Source organism: Bactrocera tryoni, chromosome 5 (assembly GCF_016617805.1).
Source record: "Bactrocera tryoni isolate S06 chromosome 5, CSIRO_BtryS06_freeze2, whole genome shotgun sequence".
Classification (NCBI taxonomy): Eukaryota; Metazoa; Arthropoda; class Insecta; order Diptera; family Tephritidae; genus Bactrocera; species Bactrocera tryoni.
In genome coordinates this window covers 44,156,172-44,174,734 of record NC_052503.1, presented here as the reverse complement: position 1 = coordinate 44,174,734, position 18,563 = coordinate 44,156,172, and the positions used below count along the sequence as shown (strand labels likewise).

Here is an 18,563-nt window from a genome sequence, read left to right as displayed (position 1 = left end):
AGAGAAAGTGAAAGTGAAATACGTAATCAGTTAAGAAAAGAAATTTAGGTTGTTCGTCACAAATCAAATTAGGCCGCAGCCTCGGGCAAAGGAAGCAAGCGCAGTGAAAGAGAATTATACAAAAAACAGAATTAAATATTTTATTCTGTAACGAATTGTCAGTGGAGTTGTTTACACAGTAATAAAGTGGGAATATTTGCTTGCAGGCTGGTGGTTTGCATTCCAAATGTCAGGCAGTTCGTCCCGTCTTTGAGAAAAAAAAATTCCGAAATATTAATTTTATTATTTAACATTGCCATCGAGAACAGTATAGTGGCTGAAGAGATTTATTCTACGATTTATTTCTCGCTTTAAAACCTCTTCGTTATATTTTAGTTTTGAACGGACATTAGACGCTTTGTTAGAGAAAATTCGCTAAAAGTCACATCCAAAAAATACGAAGTATTAAGAAATGGTTTGAAACCCTATAATAGTAATCTTCATAATTTATGAACAAATAACAAAGTAAAATGTACGTTTGTTGCATGTGAGCAGTCGGGCAACTGCTAAGTATCATAATTTCATTGCTCTTTTGGCCAATTGTGAGCTTGAGTGTTAGTTTCGGCAAAAATCTTGGAAAATTTACAACTTTTTACAAGATACCTTCCGGAAATTTGACAGTGATTTCATACCCTTTTATGTTATAAAAAATCCACCTATGAAAGGTATTATAACTTCAATGCAGCTTAAGTTAACGTTTTTCATGTTATATATTATTAGAACTCTTTCATACTCTGAAACAAATCTATATTGGTTGCATCAATTGATTTATATTTACAATAAAGACGTCATATCCATGACAAATGGAGATTTTTCGGAAAAGATATGTAGATAGTAAGCAAGATGCAGCGGAAGAAATAAAAACATGGTTCCATAAACAAATTTGAAAAGGAGTGATGCACTCAAGGTATCCTATCGAATAACAAAAGCATCTACCGAACCATACGGAGAACTCAGAAGGCTAGAGAAACGCATTCACAGACATAAAAGAGCGAAAGCACCAAAAACTTTTTCAAAACTCTAAAAGCAAATTACATTTCAGAAAACTCTTGTCAATCTTATAAAATGATAAATAACAATCCAGTGGACTTTAACCCCAAAACAATATGCTGCAAAGATACACAGGGTATCCTGCTAACTGAAACGGAATTAACCCCTACTTGCTTATGGAGGAAATTGCAATGGTATTCTATGAAGGGAGGTAGTATGTGAACCGCCACAAGAAGCACTGGAGTTCAGAGAAGAACCGCATGCTATATAAGCACTTGGACCATGTTTCTCACTGACATATATTTAAAGTGATTTAACAGGAGTCGCAACTAGAAAGCATGGAAAAACAATGGGAAATCGAAATTATATGCCCCAAGATAAGAAATCGGAATAATATGCCCAATGTTCAAGAAAAGAGACAAATTTCAATGCAGAAATTTAGACCAATCACACTATTAAATACAACATTTAAAATATTTTCCAATAATCTGCAACGACGATAACGCCCAACTTATGAAGACCCACCAAGCAAGATTTACTGAGTGAGGCACCACTGGTTAGATATTTGTAGTAAGACAAAATCTTGCAAAAGACGGAGGAAAATAATATCATGACATTTAAAATTTTCATAGGTTTCAAGGCAGCATACGATAGTAGAAATAGCTTACATAATTTTTGTATACCAAATAATTTAATATATCTCATTAAAGCCACAATGGCGAATGTAATAAATGCGGTACGAATCTGAAATTCTAAGTCAAGTGAATATATTTCGAAAAACGGCATACGACAAGGGGATGGGCTTTCATGACTACTATTCAATCTTGGGCTTGAAAAGCTGAAAATAGACTCTGGAGTAAGCACCAAATACATATAACAATACAGATATCGTTACTCCATCTATGGACTTCTGGAGCAAGCAGTACCACCATGAGCTACACACTTTGCATAAGCACCAAGATTGCAGAGGCAGACCGAAACTGAAATTAATGGATGGTCTACACCAGTACCCTGAAGCGCTGGAACCACGATGTTGGCGAACTCAAGCAAGAAATAAAAATAACTGATTTTTGAATGAGAGACCTAAAAACCGCACGGAATATCAATGCAATTCTTTATACCTGTGAAAATACAATTGATGCCATTACATGGTTGTCAATAAATTTAATGTGAAATTCGCTGTGAGGCTTGTGGCGCCGTTATGTTTGAACCGAATGTTGTCCAAGTCCATATAATCCAATTCCGTACAAAAATATTTGGTTATCATTGAGCGGTAGCGATTTCCAATCACAGTAACGTGCCAGTCTTGATCATCATGGAAGAAGTACGGCCCAATGACGCCGACGGCCAATAAACCTCACCAAGCCTTAATTTTTGCGGGATGCAGTGGTTGCTCATATTCAATGACGCATATATTGCTTATTGACGTTGCCATTTAGCCAGAAACGAGCCTCATCGATGTGTGCCAATTTATTTTCACAAAATTCACCACCCAATGTTCCAGAACAATGTGTGATAGACTGTTTTGGGTCTTCCTCAATTGATGCTCTAGTCTCAGCAATATTCTCGACCCACGGGCACTTCTTCATATGACTTGCACGGGAACATTTTGTACTCAGCTTTTTCCTCTAGAAGTCCAATTGTTGATCTGACAGGACGATTATGACAACCATAAATTGGACATAGCGCTATTAAAGTTGAGGTCATTTACCTTAAAATTCGGTATTATATTTAAATAATTTCGTTCTTGGATCATGATAAAATGGCAAACCTTACTGAAGAGAAATGTCAAAAGAGCTGAAAAAAATATGCCGTTTGCTTTACCTTTTGGTCTATTTTTGTAGCGTCCTTTTGAGAACACCCTCTATCAGCATAATTAAATTGCAGAATCGGATTGTGTAGCTGATGATAATGATGATATCAAATATCAGATCTAAAAAAATATTTTTTTTCAAATGGGGAAACATTATAGTTTGAAATTCCATAAAACATACTGTCCAAGCATTTTAGTTTTTAAGAAATTTAACATAAAAACTTAATTGCATACGTATCTGAAATTTTTAATAAATCAAATGCTGCAAATCTTTAAAAAATCATATATATTTTTTAAGTATTATACTTTTTGTTTGTTTGGAAGAGTTTGAGTTTTTCGTTTGCCACTATTTATACATCCTCTTAGCACTCAAGCACGACTATAAGGAGTAGACAACTATTTTTGAGTGCTAGATCTTTTTTTACTTGTACACTTATGTTCTTGAAAGCCTCTTTCTTAAATATTATTTGCATAAAATAAAAGACTCTAGCAACGAAAACTGCATTTTTCTCTTTTCATGCCATTACCTGTTTTCTTGTCGCTGCATCCTGTCTCTTTTCGACCATGTGTTTCAACAGATGAGTGTCATCTTCAGCTACATTGGAGTAAGCATCGTGCTGTTCTTTGTTTCCCGCTTCTCGCCGTATGAGTGGCGCATTGTGCAGTATCAGACAGGTAAGTGCTGCATAATATTCGTAAACGGATTTGTCAAATATTTAAAAAGTGTACAGAAGACCCCACAAAAGTACAATTTGGACACACAAAAAAAAATATATATAATAAACCGTGTACAAAAGCAGGAAGAAAATTAAAAGCAATTTCTAAAGAAATTCTCTGATTTGTCTTTTTTGGGAAATTTTCCAAGCTTCACTGAAATTTTTTGTAACTTGAAATACTACATACATAGATTAAGACAATCCCAGCTTACGGTTCAAAGAAGTTAATTAAGCATTTCCTTGTGAGGTACTAATTTATATCAAAGATTAAATCGTCGAAAAAATAATTTCAATTCCCTTATACCTAAAACCAAATCAAATTAATACCTACAACTTAAATATTTTCCTTAAATAAGCTTAAAACTTTACTTAAATTTGCCAAAGCTAATTTAATATACCCACTTTCACCGTTTACCAATCAATTCCTCTTCCAAGCTATCCTTTGATTTTACCGCACCAGAGCACTCAAAGTGCTCCTAGCGGCATGTTCACACACATACATGCATTATAGATGTGCTGCCAATTCGATTGGCAATTTAGCAGCAATCCTGGCCACAAATCACAAATCCTTTCAATTAGGATGCGTTCATTTAATTCACTCGTTCTAATCTTGCTCCACATCAAAGTCACAAATTACAGTGACATGCCACGTTGGGTGGCGGACAGTCAAGGAGTCATTGGTATTGTAGCATTACATATACATGTCTAACATATATAAGTGTGTGTGTATGTTTATATGTATGCAAGCCTCTCGTCATGCAAATGCCAACGAGTTGCCTAACTTCCATAATAGTTCCATGTGGCTGTGGGGCCGAAAGCTACAGCTACACATCTATTAGACGACGGCTGCGCCTTAATTTAATTGCTAAAAGCTTGTGCATATTCATGTGCGTATGTGTGGGCTGACATGTATAGAGACGAATTTTCGTCAAACATATAAAAATACCCAACCAAAATAACTAAGCTTCCAACGGAATTTCGGAATAACGGCATTCGACACAGAGCTGTGCACACTCATATGTGTGATTTGGTGTAGCTGCAAGGGGACAGCCTCTGCATTCACCCAACAGCCGCATCCGTCACAGATAATACTTACAAATATTCTGTCAGGACCACTAGGAAAGTACACGGCTTACCATAAGTTCAGCGTTTTTATAAATATATATATCAATGTTACATCACTTCTTAGAAGTTACAATTCGTTCTAAAGTAAATTTCTTTCGATCTTTCGCTGGTAAACGAAATTCGGACAAAAGCGTTAAGGGTTAATTAGAAATGGAAAGAAACCTTCAATATTATTACTCAGCTTAGTTAAGTGCTCCGCTGTGGACCGGATCGTATAAAGTTGCCTTTAATTCGCTGGATTCGTTGTAGAGTAGTCTTTCTTAGTAGTTTTTAGTAATTTCTTATAAGCAATTATTGTAAAATTGAAAAATGTTTTATCTTAATTTTTGATAATAATTTATCATTGAGCTATACGCAATGGTACAACCGATCTAAACCTAGTACAAAACTTGGAAGCTTTGAATACAGCGATCATACCATACCTCTTTATTGAATTTGTTGAAGTATCAACATACATTCCTGTATCATATAAACTATGTTTTTGTTATACATGTAAATTTTTTTAAGAAAGAGAAGCGAATAGAAGACAACAAATATAACCTTACAAAACCGAACAGATGCCGATTTAATTCTTTATTCAATTCCTATGCAACCCATTCCTAACAAATTTTATATTTATAAGTTATAATAGGTTGGCCCATGGACTTTAACCATAAAATCTGATATTTGTATCCCCACAAATATTTTCTACCACGTCTTGGAACACATTACAGTCTTGAAGAGAATTTAATTTCGGATAAAACTGCCACATTACTACTTAGTGTTACAGGTTTCATGAAGAAGGCGGGTTTTTCTTTTAAACTCGCTTAAAATTATTTTATTTAATGTGGAATAGAATTAGTATGCGGTTTTCTTTCTTAATTAATTTTGCACCGTTGCAGCTTTCATTGGTTGATAGGAGTGGCACACGGAACTAATTTAGACGACTACTTACGAGACGAGTACTAAATACATGTCTCGTACACGCAATCCAAAGAGTGTCTGCTTTGAAGATCGTTTTTTGTTTGTCCCTGTACATTTTTGCTGTAAAATATTTTAGCCTAAAATGTCTTAGTCCTTCCAATACAGATTAGCCTAAAATCAAATGGCTGTTACTTACAAAACAAAACCGCTCCAGCTGCTGAGGATATTTTACTTAAAATCTATTATCCCCTTGAAACAGATAAGCCTAAGACAAAAATGTTGTTTCATACGATCAAAGTAGCGCAAGCTTTAAAAGTTTGACGCAGAAATTCACACACGAAGGTCAACAGTAAACAAACTTTCAAGCCAAAATATTCCCAGCAGGCCTGTGAGCCTTGTGAAACGGAGGCATGTAAATATTTGTTATGTGTTTGGGGCTTAGTAGATAAAAACTAAAAGCGGAATACCAGCATGCCCCAGAGCGGCATAGCAGCCAAAAAAGAAGAAAATATCATGTGAAAGCACCCAAAAAAGAATAGCAGATAAAGAATGATGATACGAAATAAATGGTGAAAATTCCAGCAGATATAAGAACGAAGTGAATGTGTGACGGCCAAACATTCCTTGGCACATGTGGCATTCAGCGCACGTAGGCCTCCGAGTAGGCTGAGCATGTGGCATGTGCCTGGCAGCGCCTGACTTTATGCGGCATTCAAAGTGCGATATGCGGCATTCACAGGCGTCCAATTTAATAGTTGCAGACGGCCTTTTCGTTAGCACTTGCACAACTTTGGCATACATATATACAGACATACACGAGTATAATCAATGAAGCAGACACAATGACCAACGTACACACATACATACACGTAGGGGAAGAAACAATGTGAATGAACGCTTGTCATTTTCAAGTTGTATGCAAATACCTACAATCAACTGATAATGCCGGCATGCACACAAATGCTCAGACAGACACAAATACACATACAAACACAGACTCTTTTGATATATGGTATATGTATGGTGGCCAGCTACATACACGCTTGCTTTATCATTCCATCATTCTCTATTATTACTTGCCCACATCTTGTCATACTTCAGGTTTTCTCTTTTCCGGCAGATTCGCATGCACATCACGATCAAATGGCTAATCAACAGCCACCTGGCATCATCGGCGGTGTACCTGTGCCCGGTCCAATGACCGGTGCGACTAGTGCCACGGCTAGCCCGGCAAATATTGGCGTAGTCGGTGCTGGTGGTGTGGCCGGAAGCGTTGGCCTCGGCTCATCCGGCAATGTAGCGGTCAACGAGTTTAGCATTTTGAATTCATTTTGGTTTGCCTTGGCCGCTTTCATGCAACAGGGCTGCGACATATCACCGCGTTCCATCTCCGGTCGCATAGTTGGCGCCGCTTGGTGGTTTTTCACGCTCATTCTAATTTCATCGTATACAGCCAATTTGGCAGCGTTTCTCACTGTCGAGCGGATGGTGACACCAATCAATTCACCCGAAGACTTAGCTATGCAGACGGAAGTGCAGTATGGTACGCTCTTACATGGCTCCACCTGGGACTTTTTTCGGGTAAGTACAATCCAATGCATGTCATATAAAATATGTACTTATGTTGTGTGGGCAGATATTTAACCTGAAGGTTTAGCTGTACCAGGGACATCTCTCCTTGTGAATAGTTGTACCAAATAGAGGTTTTATTTAACCAATTGAGAATATAATACACGGATTTTAAGTTAAAGTAAATAAAGTAATTTAATAACTCGGTCAGTTTTGCAAAAGATGACGGCGGTATGAAAACGTATTAGCGATCGCTGATAATGTTGCAAACGAACTAAAAAACTGGATCTGTTCATCGGTCCTTCTTTGTTCCCGTTGGTGCTGAATCGGATGGTGTGATTGTGGTTGGTGTACATGTGTGTAGGTGTCGATATGTGGTGCTCTCATGAGTAGTGTAGAATGTGGGTTGTAAGCGTAATGTGGTGAGTGTGGTGAAGGTTGCGTGTCAGTGGTGTGAGTTTGAGTTGATGTGGTGTGCTAATGTGTGTGTGTTGAGGTCGGGGGAGGATGCTCATTTATCCAGTAGTGTTTTTATATTCATCGGCGGATAGAGAATTTCTTTCTGGAATTTTTATTAATATTATTTTCCTCTGACTCTGTGTACGGATATATGTATTATCTGTTTCGCAAATGGAGCTATTCCTATAAATCGATATAAATCTGCTAATTATTTTACCGGTTTTACTGATCAACATTTTATTATTATCAAAGTTTAATTTTCTGATATGCTCCACTAATTGTATTAAATTGAAATAAATAAGTGATCAATAGAATTATTGAATATATTTAGTAGATTTACAAAAAATAAATATCAGATCTGTTTAAAAAAATATTTATTAAACTCCAGAGAAAATTAATTGAGAGAAGATTGTGACGTAGATTTTTCAACTTAAGCGGCTTAGGCTCCAATAAAAAATAATTTAATAATAATTTTCCTGCTGTCTGTGTCAGGCTATAGCGTACATATATAGAAATTATTTTTTTCATAGATCCAGGGTTCACTTGCTAAACGTTTACTCACCATAAAAACCATGGTAGGTTTCTTCCAGTACTTTTGACTATAGAATTATATCTCCACAGCTTACCTTTCCTATTATCTATTGGTATCTTTAACATCAGTCTTTGTATTTTTAGACATATGTATGTATGTATGCCTGACTATTGGAGCATGCAGAACGAAATTAAATATTAACTATTTGGTATCGAAAGTGATTTTATTTGCTTATATAGAATATAACTATTTTTAATACGAAAATGTGATCCATAAGCGTTTAGCGGATTTTCTGAATAGCCACTACAAATTTTCCTTGCAGCACTCAATTTCATTTATCAAAATACAGAATATTAATCCTTTTAAGTACTCTCCATAACCACAGTTGCCAACTACTTAATTTCAAAAGCTACAGAAAGCATTTTTTTAAAAACAAGGAGCATTAATTTTTTAAAATAAATCACAAATATTTTTACTTTTGTAACACTGAAGAGTTTGAAGAGTAAAATAGTTTTGTTCACCTAAAACTAATCGAGATAGATATAGAGTTATATATACAGTATATGTAATGAGTTGTCAAAAAAGTCTTGCGGTATTTTTATAGAATTTTTTTTTATTGAAATTGAAATGAATTTTTGATGACTCATGCCCAGCTCTTGACCGATGCTACGGCTGTTACTATGCCGGTCTCTTTCGACCAATTCAGCGATTTTATCGCAATTTTCGACGTCAGGCCTTCCGGAGCGTGGCGCATCTTCGACCACCTCTACACCAGAACGAAAACGTTGCAACCATCGTTGTGCGGTGGAAATGGAAACTGTATCGGGTCCATAAACTGCACAAATTTTATTGGCGGCTTGAGATGCATTTTTGCCTTTATCGTAGTTGTACTGTAAAATAAGCCGAATTTTCTCTTTATTTTGCTCCATGTTTGCGACGCTATAACTCACGAAGGACTTAAAAGAAATAAAGAAACGACAATCAATCAAACACGTGTTAGCGCGTGAAATGAGCTTTCCAAAAAGGTAAAGCATGACCCGATGCGACGTGTTTTATTCGAACTACGCGCTTTCAGCGCCAACTAGCGAAAATACCGTAAGACTTTTTTGACAACCTAATAAATCATCAGGATGAGGTGAAAAGTTGAAATCCAGTTGACTGTCTGTCTGTCCGTGCAAGATGTAACTTGAGTAAAGATTGAGATATCTTAATGAAACTTGGTATGCGCGTTTTTGGATAAAAAAAAATTATGAGATCGTAGATAGGCGTACTCAGACACTGCCACACCCACAAAACGCCATAACCGAAAACGTATAAAGTGTCATAAATAAGCACTAAATTAAGATATATAGTAAAACTGTGAACAAAAATTAAAAAAATTGGCGATTTCCTGCCCTCTAATATGTTTAACATACTCTCCTAAATCACTAAAGCTGCAGTATCCAACTCTACCTAACGCAAATATTTAAAAAAATCTACCGACAGTGTGAAAACGAATGAAATCGCATGATAACACCCATGTACAACGTTACCGTTGAAAACTACTGAAAGCGCGATAAATCAATAAAAACATGCGCCAGAGACATTAAACTTTATCCGAGATAGTATCAGAGAGCTTCATGGGAGCCGGTGTGAAAATTGGATGATGGGTGAGGCACGGCCCACTTTCAGGTGAAATGACATATTTCGATATATCAGCCAATATGTGAGTTTTTTTAATAAAATTGAGAATGGGTATTTTTTATAACGGTGCGTATTTGTGCTTAGAATCAATAAAATCGGGTGAAAACTCGCTGTCTAGCCCATATAATTTTAATGGGGGCTTTATGTACTTGGAAGTAATTCGCTGGCTTTAGGTCTTGTAAGTTGCAAGAGTATGAAATGTTCGGTTAAACACGAACCTAGCTCTTCTTTACTTGTTTTCATAACAACTTGTAAGTAGCATATAAATATTTTATTTTTTTATTTTAAAAATTTAATGAGACAAAACTTTTCGCTGATAACAGTCAAAAAACCTTTAACGGTTTATAATAACTACAGGGTCAACAAACAAGAACTGCGTTATGACAAAGTGACATAAAACACTCAAATTTGGTCGAAATGGGTTCTGCAAGTAATGTTATGCCATTTATGATTTCATCAAACCAAACTTTGCACGAGATTTCCATCCTCATTTCAAAAGAAATAAGGTTCGCTGATGCGGCCATGCCACAATTCACAGGAAACAGTAAATTTAAATTTTTGGAGATGCCATTGCGCTTTCGGAACCATAAATGGGCCCCATCTGAGGAGATGATTTTTCGATAAATGTGAATTTTTGAATAATTTAGAGGATGTGAGGTAGCGTAATATTATTGGATTCGGATTTCATTGTACCAAACTGAAATGTGATACGATGAAATGACAAGCCTTACTGAACACACTGACAAAATTTGACATATGTATATATATTCGTAAACAAACATGGTCGTCAGCTGTCAAAATCACGTCATACCTATCGGTAGACGCTGTATATTGTTTTTATTTAATCAAAAATTACTGGAGAGTCTAGCTTTTTATAAATATAGTAATGTCATAGGTTAAAATATTTCGAATTATATCATGTAATGAAATATCTTTCTATTAAGCTATCGTTGTTGTCGTTTTAATGTTCAAAGAGCTGCCACCTATTAAGTAAGATAAATTCAGTGCAAATAAAGAGTCCTCAGCCTGACAACCAAGCAGTTGCATGTATTTACACATTTATTATTGCAAATTAAACTTTCAATGTTTAATGTAATTGCTTGTTGATTGAAGACGAGGAAAACTCGAGTAACTTTTAAATTCACTCAATAATTCTCCGAAATTTACACTTTTAAAACTGTAACTACGTACATAAATAAATATTATATATGTACATATGTATATCTCATGATTTTCCAAGCATTGCGGATTGGAATGTATTAAGGCTTATGGATGCCCTGAATACAAACTCACATGACCACTAACGGACATTTTCCGATATACGAAATATAGTATATGCATAAAAGTTTGTTCGCAAATATATATACATATGTACGCATGCAGAGCTTGTAAAATTTAATTTGATCGATATGTGTGCACATCCGGCCGGTTTTTGCTACACTTCGCTTTGATATTTCGACATATTTGAGCAATTTGTGATGTGATTTCCCCTCATGGGTCATGTTTTTCACTCGAATCTGCTTGCACATGACAACATTACGCCCTATACACGGGAGGGGGGTGGCTTGTATTTTCATGGTAACTGCGTTTTTAATGAATAAAAATTCAAATATCTGCTCAAGTTGTCAAACATTTTCAGCCCAGTCAATCTTGCACTCAAATTCACTTTGGAAATTTCTGTAATAAAATTTTTCTTTGATTGATTTACGCTGTCATGGGGTGTAATTGCCTGAAATCAATATCGGTCCAAGGAAAAAATATGGAAAATAAAACTCGCCGAAAGTGAGCTGGGCCACGCTGTCAGTACAAATGACAATGCCAGACAAGCTCCAAGAGACAGACAAGCAGTGGTGAGTGAATTCGAAAGGACCGTGCGAGTAGGATCAGTGCATTGGTGAAGTGTACCCATGTCGGTCATATTTGAATGTGAAGCACACACACATGATGTGCAAGTTTAGTTACAGATGTTGAGGGCATCAAAGTGTAGAGATGTATGTACAAATGAATGAATGATGGGAGGTACTTTCCATGATAGATTCGAGTGTGCCATATTAGAACGAAATCATCAAAGTGAGGTTATATTGAAATTCTTGGAATCTTCGGATCATATGAGGGCAATCTCGTTCCATTTTTCTTGTATACATATATGTATGTATGCATGCAGAGCTGCTAAAACTCTTTATGAGAAGCGAAACTTTTTTCCATGAATCCTTCTTAAAAGCACTATGGTCCTAACAATGTATTAATATGAAAGTCTCATGCTAGCCTTTGTCGAACTGAAGTTTTAACAATCTATTCCACATTTCGTGTAGATATTTGCCAAATAAAAAAAGTTTCATACAATAACGTGATTTTTGTGATGACTAGTCAGTTTGTTTGGCGGCTATATACCATAGTGGACCGATGTGAAAAATTTGTTCGGAGAATATAGGACTGACTTTGAGAATAAACTATGTATGTCAAATTTCGTGAAGATAACCATATCTTATAGTGGTTCGATATCGGCGTTTTTGTAAGCGGTTTCTTGGGAAGCAAAGAACGTGGACAAAATTTCAGATCGATATTTCAAAAACTCGTCTCAGCTCGTTTCCGTGATCGATTATATATACAATACATACATATATATGTATGTATATATAGTATCTAAAGGGCTTAAGCTGTTTCATTCTGTGTGTTAAAAACTTTCTGGCAAACTTAATGTATATACATAACTTGTTCAGAGTAGAGAAGTGCAATATATTTTTATTACCATGCAAAAAATCAAACTTTTTGAGCTGGAACACTCTTTTTGATTATCCTCTTAAATATTTCGCCAGAACTAAGCTTTAAGCAGACATACCTTATACGAACCAATACAAAACTACTATTATGGCAATGGCCGTGCACGTGGTTGTCAACGAAGATAAAAAATTGGTGCAATCGCAGTGATGCTCTTGGTTACTGTTGCAGCAGTAGACTGTCAAAAATAATTGCACAGAACGTCATTCAGTAGTCAACAACTTTTTGCTGCAACTCGTCAGCGCAATGACGTTACACAGAATTATATTTTTTCCTTGGCAATAAGCGAGCGCAAAATCATCAATACAATGTGCATTCGTATATGACATATACATACATATACACGTAGTATGGACACCATGCTGACTAAATCTCTCCAGCGAAAATGTCAAATTCAATTCACCATTTCATTCGCAACACACGCTGGTAGTAATGTGTGAAGAAAGCGCCTCGGAGTTGCCGAAGTGCAATTGAAATAAGTCGTTAAGTATAAATTTATTTGCTTTAAGCGCCTTAACCCTGCAAGGTGTCAAATTTATATATCAGATTAAAATATCGAATTTCATCTTTCAGAAAATATCAGAGCACATTGCATCATCGTATATGGTATAAACTATTGTTTAAGTTAATGCTTACTTAAAAGCTTTTAGCGATTTCATTTCTAGTCCACATTCATGACAACGATATCAAAGCCATAACAACCGCGTCAGTTCTGTTTTCTCCAGGTTGGACAAAGAAGCGAAGCAAATAGGTCTGATAAAGCACGATGGCAAGACAGAATATCTCTTTTCATTGAACAAACAGTCGTGACTTGGGTTCCACGTCACTGTTGGCAGTCATATCTTCGGAGTCGTAAATAATTTCGCTTATTTTGGAACCGGCATTAACACCAACAATAACGTCTGCCTCGAAGTCCAACGCAGAATAGAGAGACGGAGTAAGCAATTGAGAAGTAAAGTCCTCTCTCGACGAACAAGGACCAAACTCTACAAGTCACTCATCATCCACGTCCTGTTATATAGTGCAGAGGCATGGACGATGACAACATCTTATGATTCGAATTTTTGAGAGAAAGTATCTGCGAAAGATTTATGGTTCTTTGCGCATAGCCAACGGCGAATACGGCAGTCGATGGAACGATGCGCTGTACGAGATGTACGGCGATACTGACATAGTTCAGCGAATCAAGAGGCGGAGGCTGTGCTGGCTGGGTCATATCGGCCGAGGCATTCGTTCCGTTGGAGAGATTAGGTGGAGAAGGACTTGGCTACACTTGGAATCTCCAATTGGAGCCAAACAACGAATAGGAAGAACGACACGTGCGCTGTTGTAAACTCGGCTATAATCGTGTAAGCAGTGTCTACGCCAAGAAGTTCATTTCACTTCTTTACAGTAGTACTCTTTATTGCGCTATTGCGCAAGTAACGCGCTGAACGTTTGTTCTCAGACAACTGATGTCACATACCTTTACAATCCCATTCTTTCTTTCTACATATTATTGGCCTCAATATTGGCGTTACCGTTGCCCAATTTTTATACCGGTTTACTTTCTATTTTACTGTATTATTGTATTCCTCCAGCGGGCAAGGAGCCGAATTTGCAAATGGTAAGGTGTCGTTGTCGTAAGAAACGACTAAAACCCAATATGCACTATGTCTGTTTTTGAACTTGACTCGAAGTTTCAGCATAGTCTTGTCAGAAACAGTGTTATAATACTCAACTTGAACTGATATTATAGACTTTGAATGAGATTCCTTCACTGAAAAGTCAATTGAAGTTCAAGCGACACAACCAGTCATTGAGTTTGATGGGTGCTCTACTGGTAGTTGCAAAAGCTACAAGGTCTGACCGGAGACTTAAATCTGGTAGCACGGGAGCAATTAGCTCTTGGTGTTTGCTCCAATATGCTCATTGGCTTGATCCATTAGGGAGATTCCTGGAGGCTGCGGTTTAAACCTAAAGGCAGGTAGAATTGAAAATTCAAGTCAGTGTGGAGTCGCACTGCGGCCGGGTGCCGGACCGATAGTACGACAGAGTTTTAGATCGGCCTCGAACTTGACCGAGATGAAAAGGGAACCAAATAATGTATTACTTGGGGCACTGATCAACGCATTGTTTGATCTATGTGCTTTTAAGCACCGTAAGGTTGGGCCGTGAACGACAGATACTCACGTAAAATGCAACGACTGTTATACAAGTACTATTATATATCAATGCCTAAGTCTCATGATTATGACTTTTTCGTTAAACAGTTATTGCACTTTTAATAGTTTTATAATGACCATTATGTGTAGGATGGTCGTGACTATTCTACGGCATTTCATTACTGCAATTTAAAAAAACAAAAGTTTATAAATAATTAAGCAGATGAAATATTGACACTAAATTTAATTAAAATGGCTACGTAAGGAAAAATTATCCAGTATTCAAAACTTTTCAATTTATATTACATATTGAGCTTTAAATTCCCTACTAATGCTCTCTTTGGACACTCACCTTTAGTAAAACCAAATACAAAGACACAAATGACTTTGGACCTAGGCAATGGAAACTATTTGGAAAGATTTCGTATATTTCATGGCAGGGAGAAATTTATTAATTTAATTGAATTTGCTGCCCCACTCGAATATCACCACTAATGTATGCACGTGGGTAGGTACCCATAAAGGTAACGGGAAATTTCACCGGCTGACGCACACAATTATTGTGCGATTTAATAAAATTCTACAAATTCTTTTAGCTTTTTATTAATATTTGCAACCTCCCAACGGTGCGCGCTATTTGGCCAACCGGAAGTTTTTAAGATTCACTCTGAAATTCTTTATCCCGGCAGCTCTTTCTGGCAAAAGCAATGGCGTCGCGAAAGCAATTTTCAGCAACCCGCTGCTACGTGTAAACATATGCTCAACTATGTATGTATGTGCAGGCATACCTGTAATGCATTGTATGTGGATGGAGCACACACACACCCGTACATATTCACGGCGTGGGTGTGCGGGCACTTCGTTGTGTAAGATTAATAGGAGCGCATTCGCACATGTGGCGGTGTTTGTGCTTCTTTAAATATTTAAATTGGTGTGCACACATACTCAAGGATGTTCTTGCAAATAATGTATTTATAATGAATTACTATAGATATACATATGTGCATACAAATTTATTATGTATGTAAATCATTTGTTGTGCCGTTTTGTTTCTGTATTTCAGCGTTCCCAAATCGGCTTACATAACAAGATGTGGGAGTATATGAATTCGAAAAAGCATGTCTTTGTGAGCACATACGATGAAGGCATACGTCGAGTGCGCACATCAAAAGGCAAATATGCCCTGCTGATGGAATCGCCAAAGAATGAGTATGTGAATGCCAGAGAACCCTGCGATACGATGAAAGTCGGACGTAATCTGGATACGAAAGGATTTGGCATAGCAACACCGATTGGATCGCCTTTGAGGTGAGTATGCGAGATTGCATATTTATGTAAGAGTACGTAAATTTCGGTTATATAACTAATGGGTAAGTTGAGAAAGCATTGGCGAAATGCGCATACCAGCGAGCAACCCGAGCACATTTCAATATTTGTAGATAGAGCTTTTAATCTGAACTTAGCGTGTAAGGCACGTGGGCTGGGCTTAAAGTTTAATAGAGATGGTTTTTTATTTCGAGAGTGTCTCGTTTTTCAGAAGATACATTATTTAACAAGTAGGTACTTGGAGGAAATACTTTCTGCGAATTTATCTAAACGTTTTGACTATTTAGATCAACGATGACTTCTCAGAAATTCTATGCTACCAAGCCTCTGAAGTTCTCAGTTCGCACTTATACTCAAATCTGCTAGTCATTTGCGGAATTGAAATGACTTGGGTAAAAAGTTTATTTTTTTATAGTTTAAGGAAGCCTCGAAAAGCGGAGTGCGGAACTTTAATCCGCTAAACCTAACCTACTCCCAACTGATATCCCTCACACGGAACCAGTAAGTATTACTTCATGAAGAGAGAGAGACTTTAAGTCTCATCTATCATATGGTCTGTCTGATACCTAATATACTGTATATGACTTAGTTTTGTCATAATTAGAGCTGACGCTTCGCTGATAGCTTTCCATTTAACAGAAGACTGATAGATAAGTGTTATCAGATTTTCCACCGAAAAGTTACGCAAAGTGAAGTTTTTAACTTTTGCGTTATATTTGAAAAACGAGGGTATTGAAAAAATATGTGTTCAAAGGCTTCTTTGTATGCACTCTGTGCATATCGGACAGTACAGTCTAAGGTCGTGATGGAATCGTAACAGATAGCTTCTAAATTATTCAAGTTCACTCAGTATTTGGATTAGGTGCAAGTCTAGGTCCCCATGTTGCCAATCTATCCAAGAAATGATCCGTCCGAGATTAGGCTGTGGATCCATCGTCCTTTGGTAAAAGTCTGCTACCGTTGCTGACACAATGTGATTATTTTGGTTCTCTCCCCTTGTTTCACGCCTACAGAGAGCTCCGATAACTGGTTCGAATTCGTAACCCTCGATGTCAATGGGCGGCATACTAGCTAGAACTTCAACAGCGTCACTTGATATCATTTGGAAAGCACTTGATATTCATGTAGCAGTGAGCCTATGAGCAGCGCTTATTTATTTAACATATGCTTTTATACCTAGTGCCTGTATCCATATTGGCGCTACTTACAATACTACGGAACTCATTACTTTTGCTATTAAAACTCGCCAGCTGGAACGCACATAACCTTTATTGGCATCATTATTGATAGAGCATTATAACTGTATGTTTTTTGCTTTGTCCAAAGTATACGCCAGTTGTTCCTTAAATTTAAATTTGGAGTCCAATATTACTACTTCTACAGATACTTCAGTTGGTGAGTTATACCCTTTCTTTGGACCTTCGTTGTGCTTATGAACAATACTTTCGTTTTCTGCTCAGCCAACTCATTTGAACCGTAGGTTGGTTGATATATTTTTAACACCCCTTCGTTCACCAAGTTCCATAGTAGAGGGCCTAAGACCGAGTTTTGGGGTACTTCACTCGAGATAGTGTAGCTCTGAGTGCCCACGTCCCTGTCGACCATCAATTTTCTATTTTTAAAAAAGCTCATTATAATATTTAAGAGTTACTGCGAAGCCCATTTTTCGTATAAAGCTTTGGTTATATTTGCCCACTTTGCGGAGTCAAACGCATTCTGCACATTTTGCAGTATCAAAACTTCTTTTAGTGCGTCAATAGTTTTTTGTTTTTTTGTTTTGGAAATATAGTTTAAAAAAAAAACTTAATATGTAATAAACTAATAAGATGACTAAATTAATAGTATGGCATAGAATCTAGCCTAACGACAAGGATTTCCATTATGTTTTATAAATGCTTCCGCACAAGTTGTCGACCTTCGAATAAATTTCTTCCGATACGGCCCATTTTCAACCACTTGTACCGACTTTTGCAGCAATTGGGACCGTATGTCTGCAATAATCTCTTCAAAAACATCAATCATTACAACTCTTAATAAAAAGTAGATACTCTAAATCACATTGGTTTGAAGTATAATATTGAAGATGTACTTTTTATTTTAAAAGTAATACACATTAAGCAGACGGTGGTCTCTTGAATCAAAACTTCTACAAGATGCTGTGAATCCTACATGTTTATCTACTGGAACCGTTGAAAATTTTTACGCTAGCAAATACTTCCTTCCCGACAGTTATGAACTTTATTTTATAAAACACGGCTGACCCCGCAGTCGTTGTCCTGCGTGAAATTATGTGTTTAAAAATGAAAAAGTTGAATTTATCATTTCACTTTTTTTCAATGTATCGCAGCTTGATAAACAACATTTTTTGGTTTCTGTTCCGGTGTATAGAAAAGATGGTTTTCCAAGTCGTGAGCAGGCCACGTATATCTGGCCGAGTGAAAAACATAGCATTACCAAATGTATACCAAATGGCAATGGCAAATCGT

At 36.8% G+C, this 18,563-nt stretch overlaps 1 protein-coding gene across 2 annotated transcripts in view; it reads left to right on the top strand.

Annotated features, from left to right (window-relative positions):
• The window catches only part of LOC120778660 (glutamate receptor 1-like), a 136,338-nt gene that overhangs the window by 103,820 nt on the left and 13,955 nt on the right, over positions 1-18,563 (top strand). For both annotated transcript variants that reach the window (XM_040110585.1, XM_040110583.1), the window contains exons 12-14: positions 3,421-3,517; positions 6,707-7,167; positions 15,815-16,059. In XM_040110585.1, the coding sequence (XP_039966519.1) occupies positions 3,421-3,517; positions 6,707-7,167; positions 15,815-16,059 (803 nt within the window). The remainder of the gene's footprint in view (positions 1-3,420; positions 3,518-6,706; positions 7,168-15,814; positions 16,060-18,563) is intronic.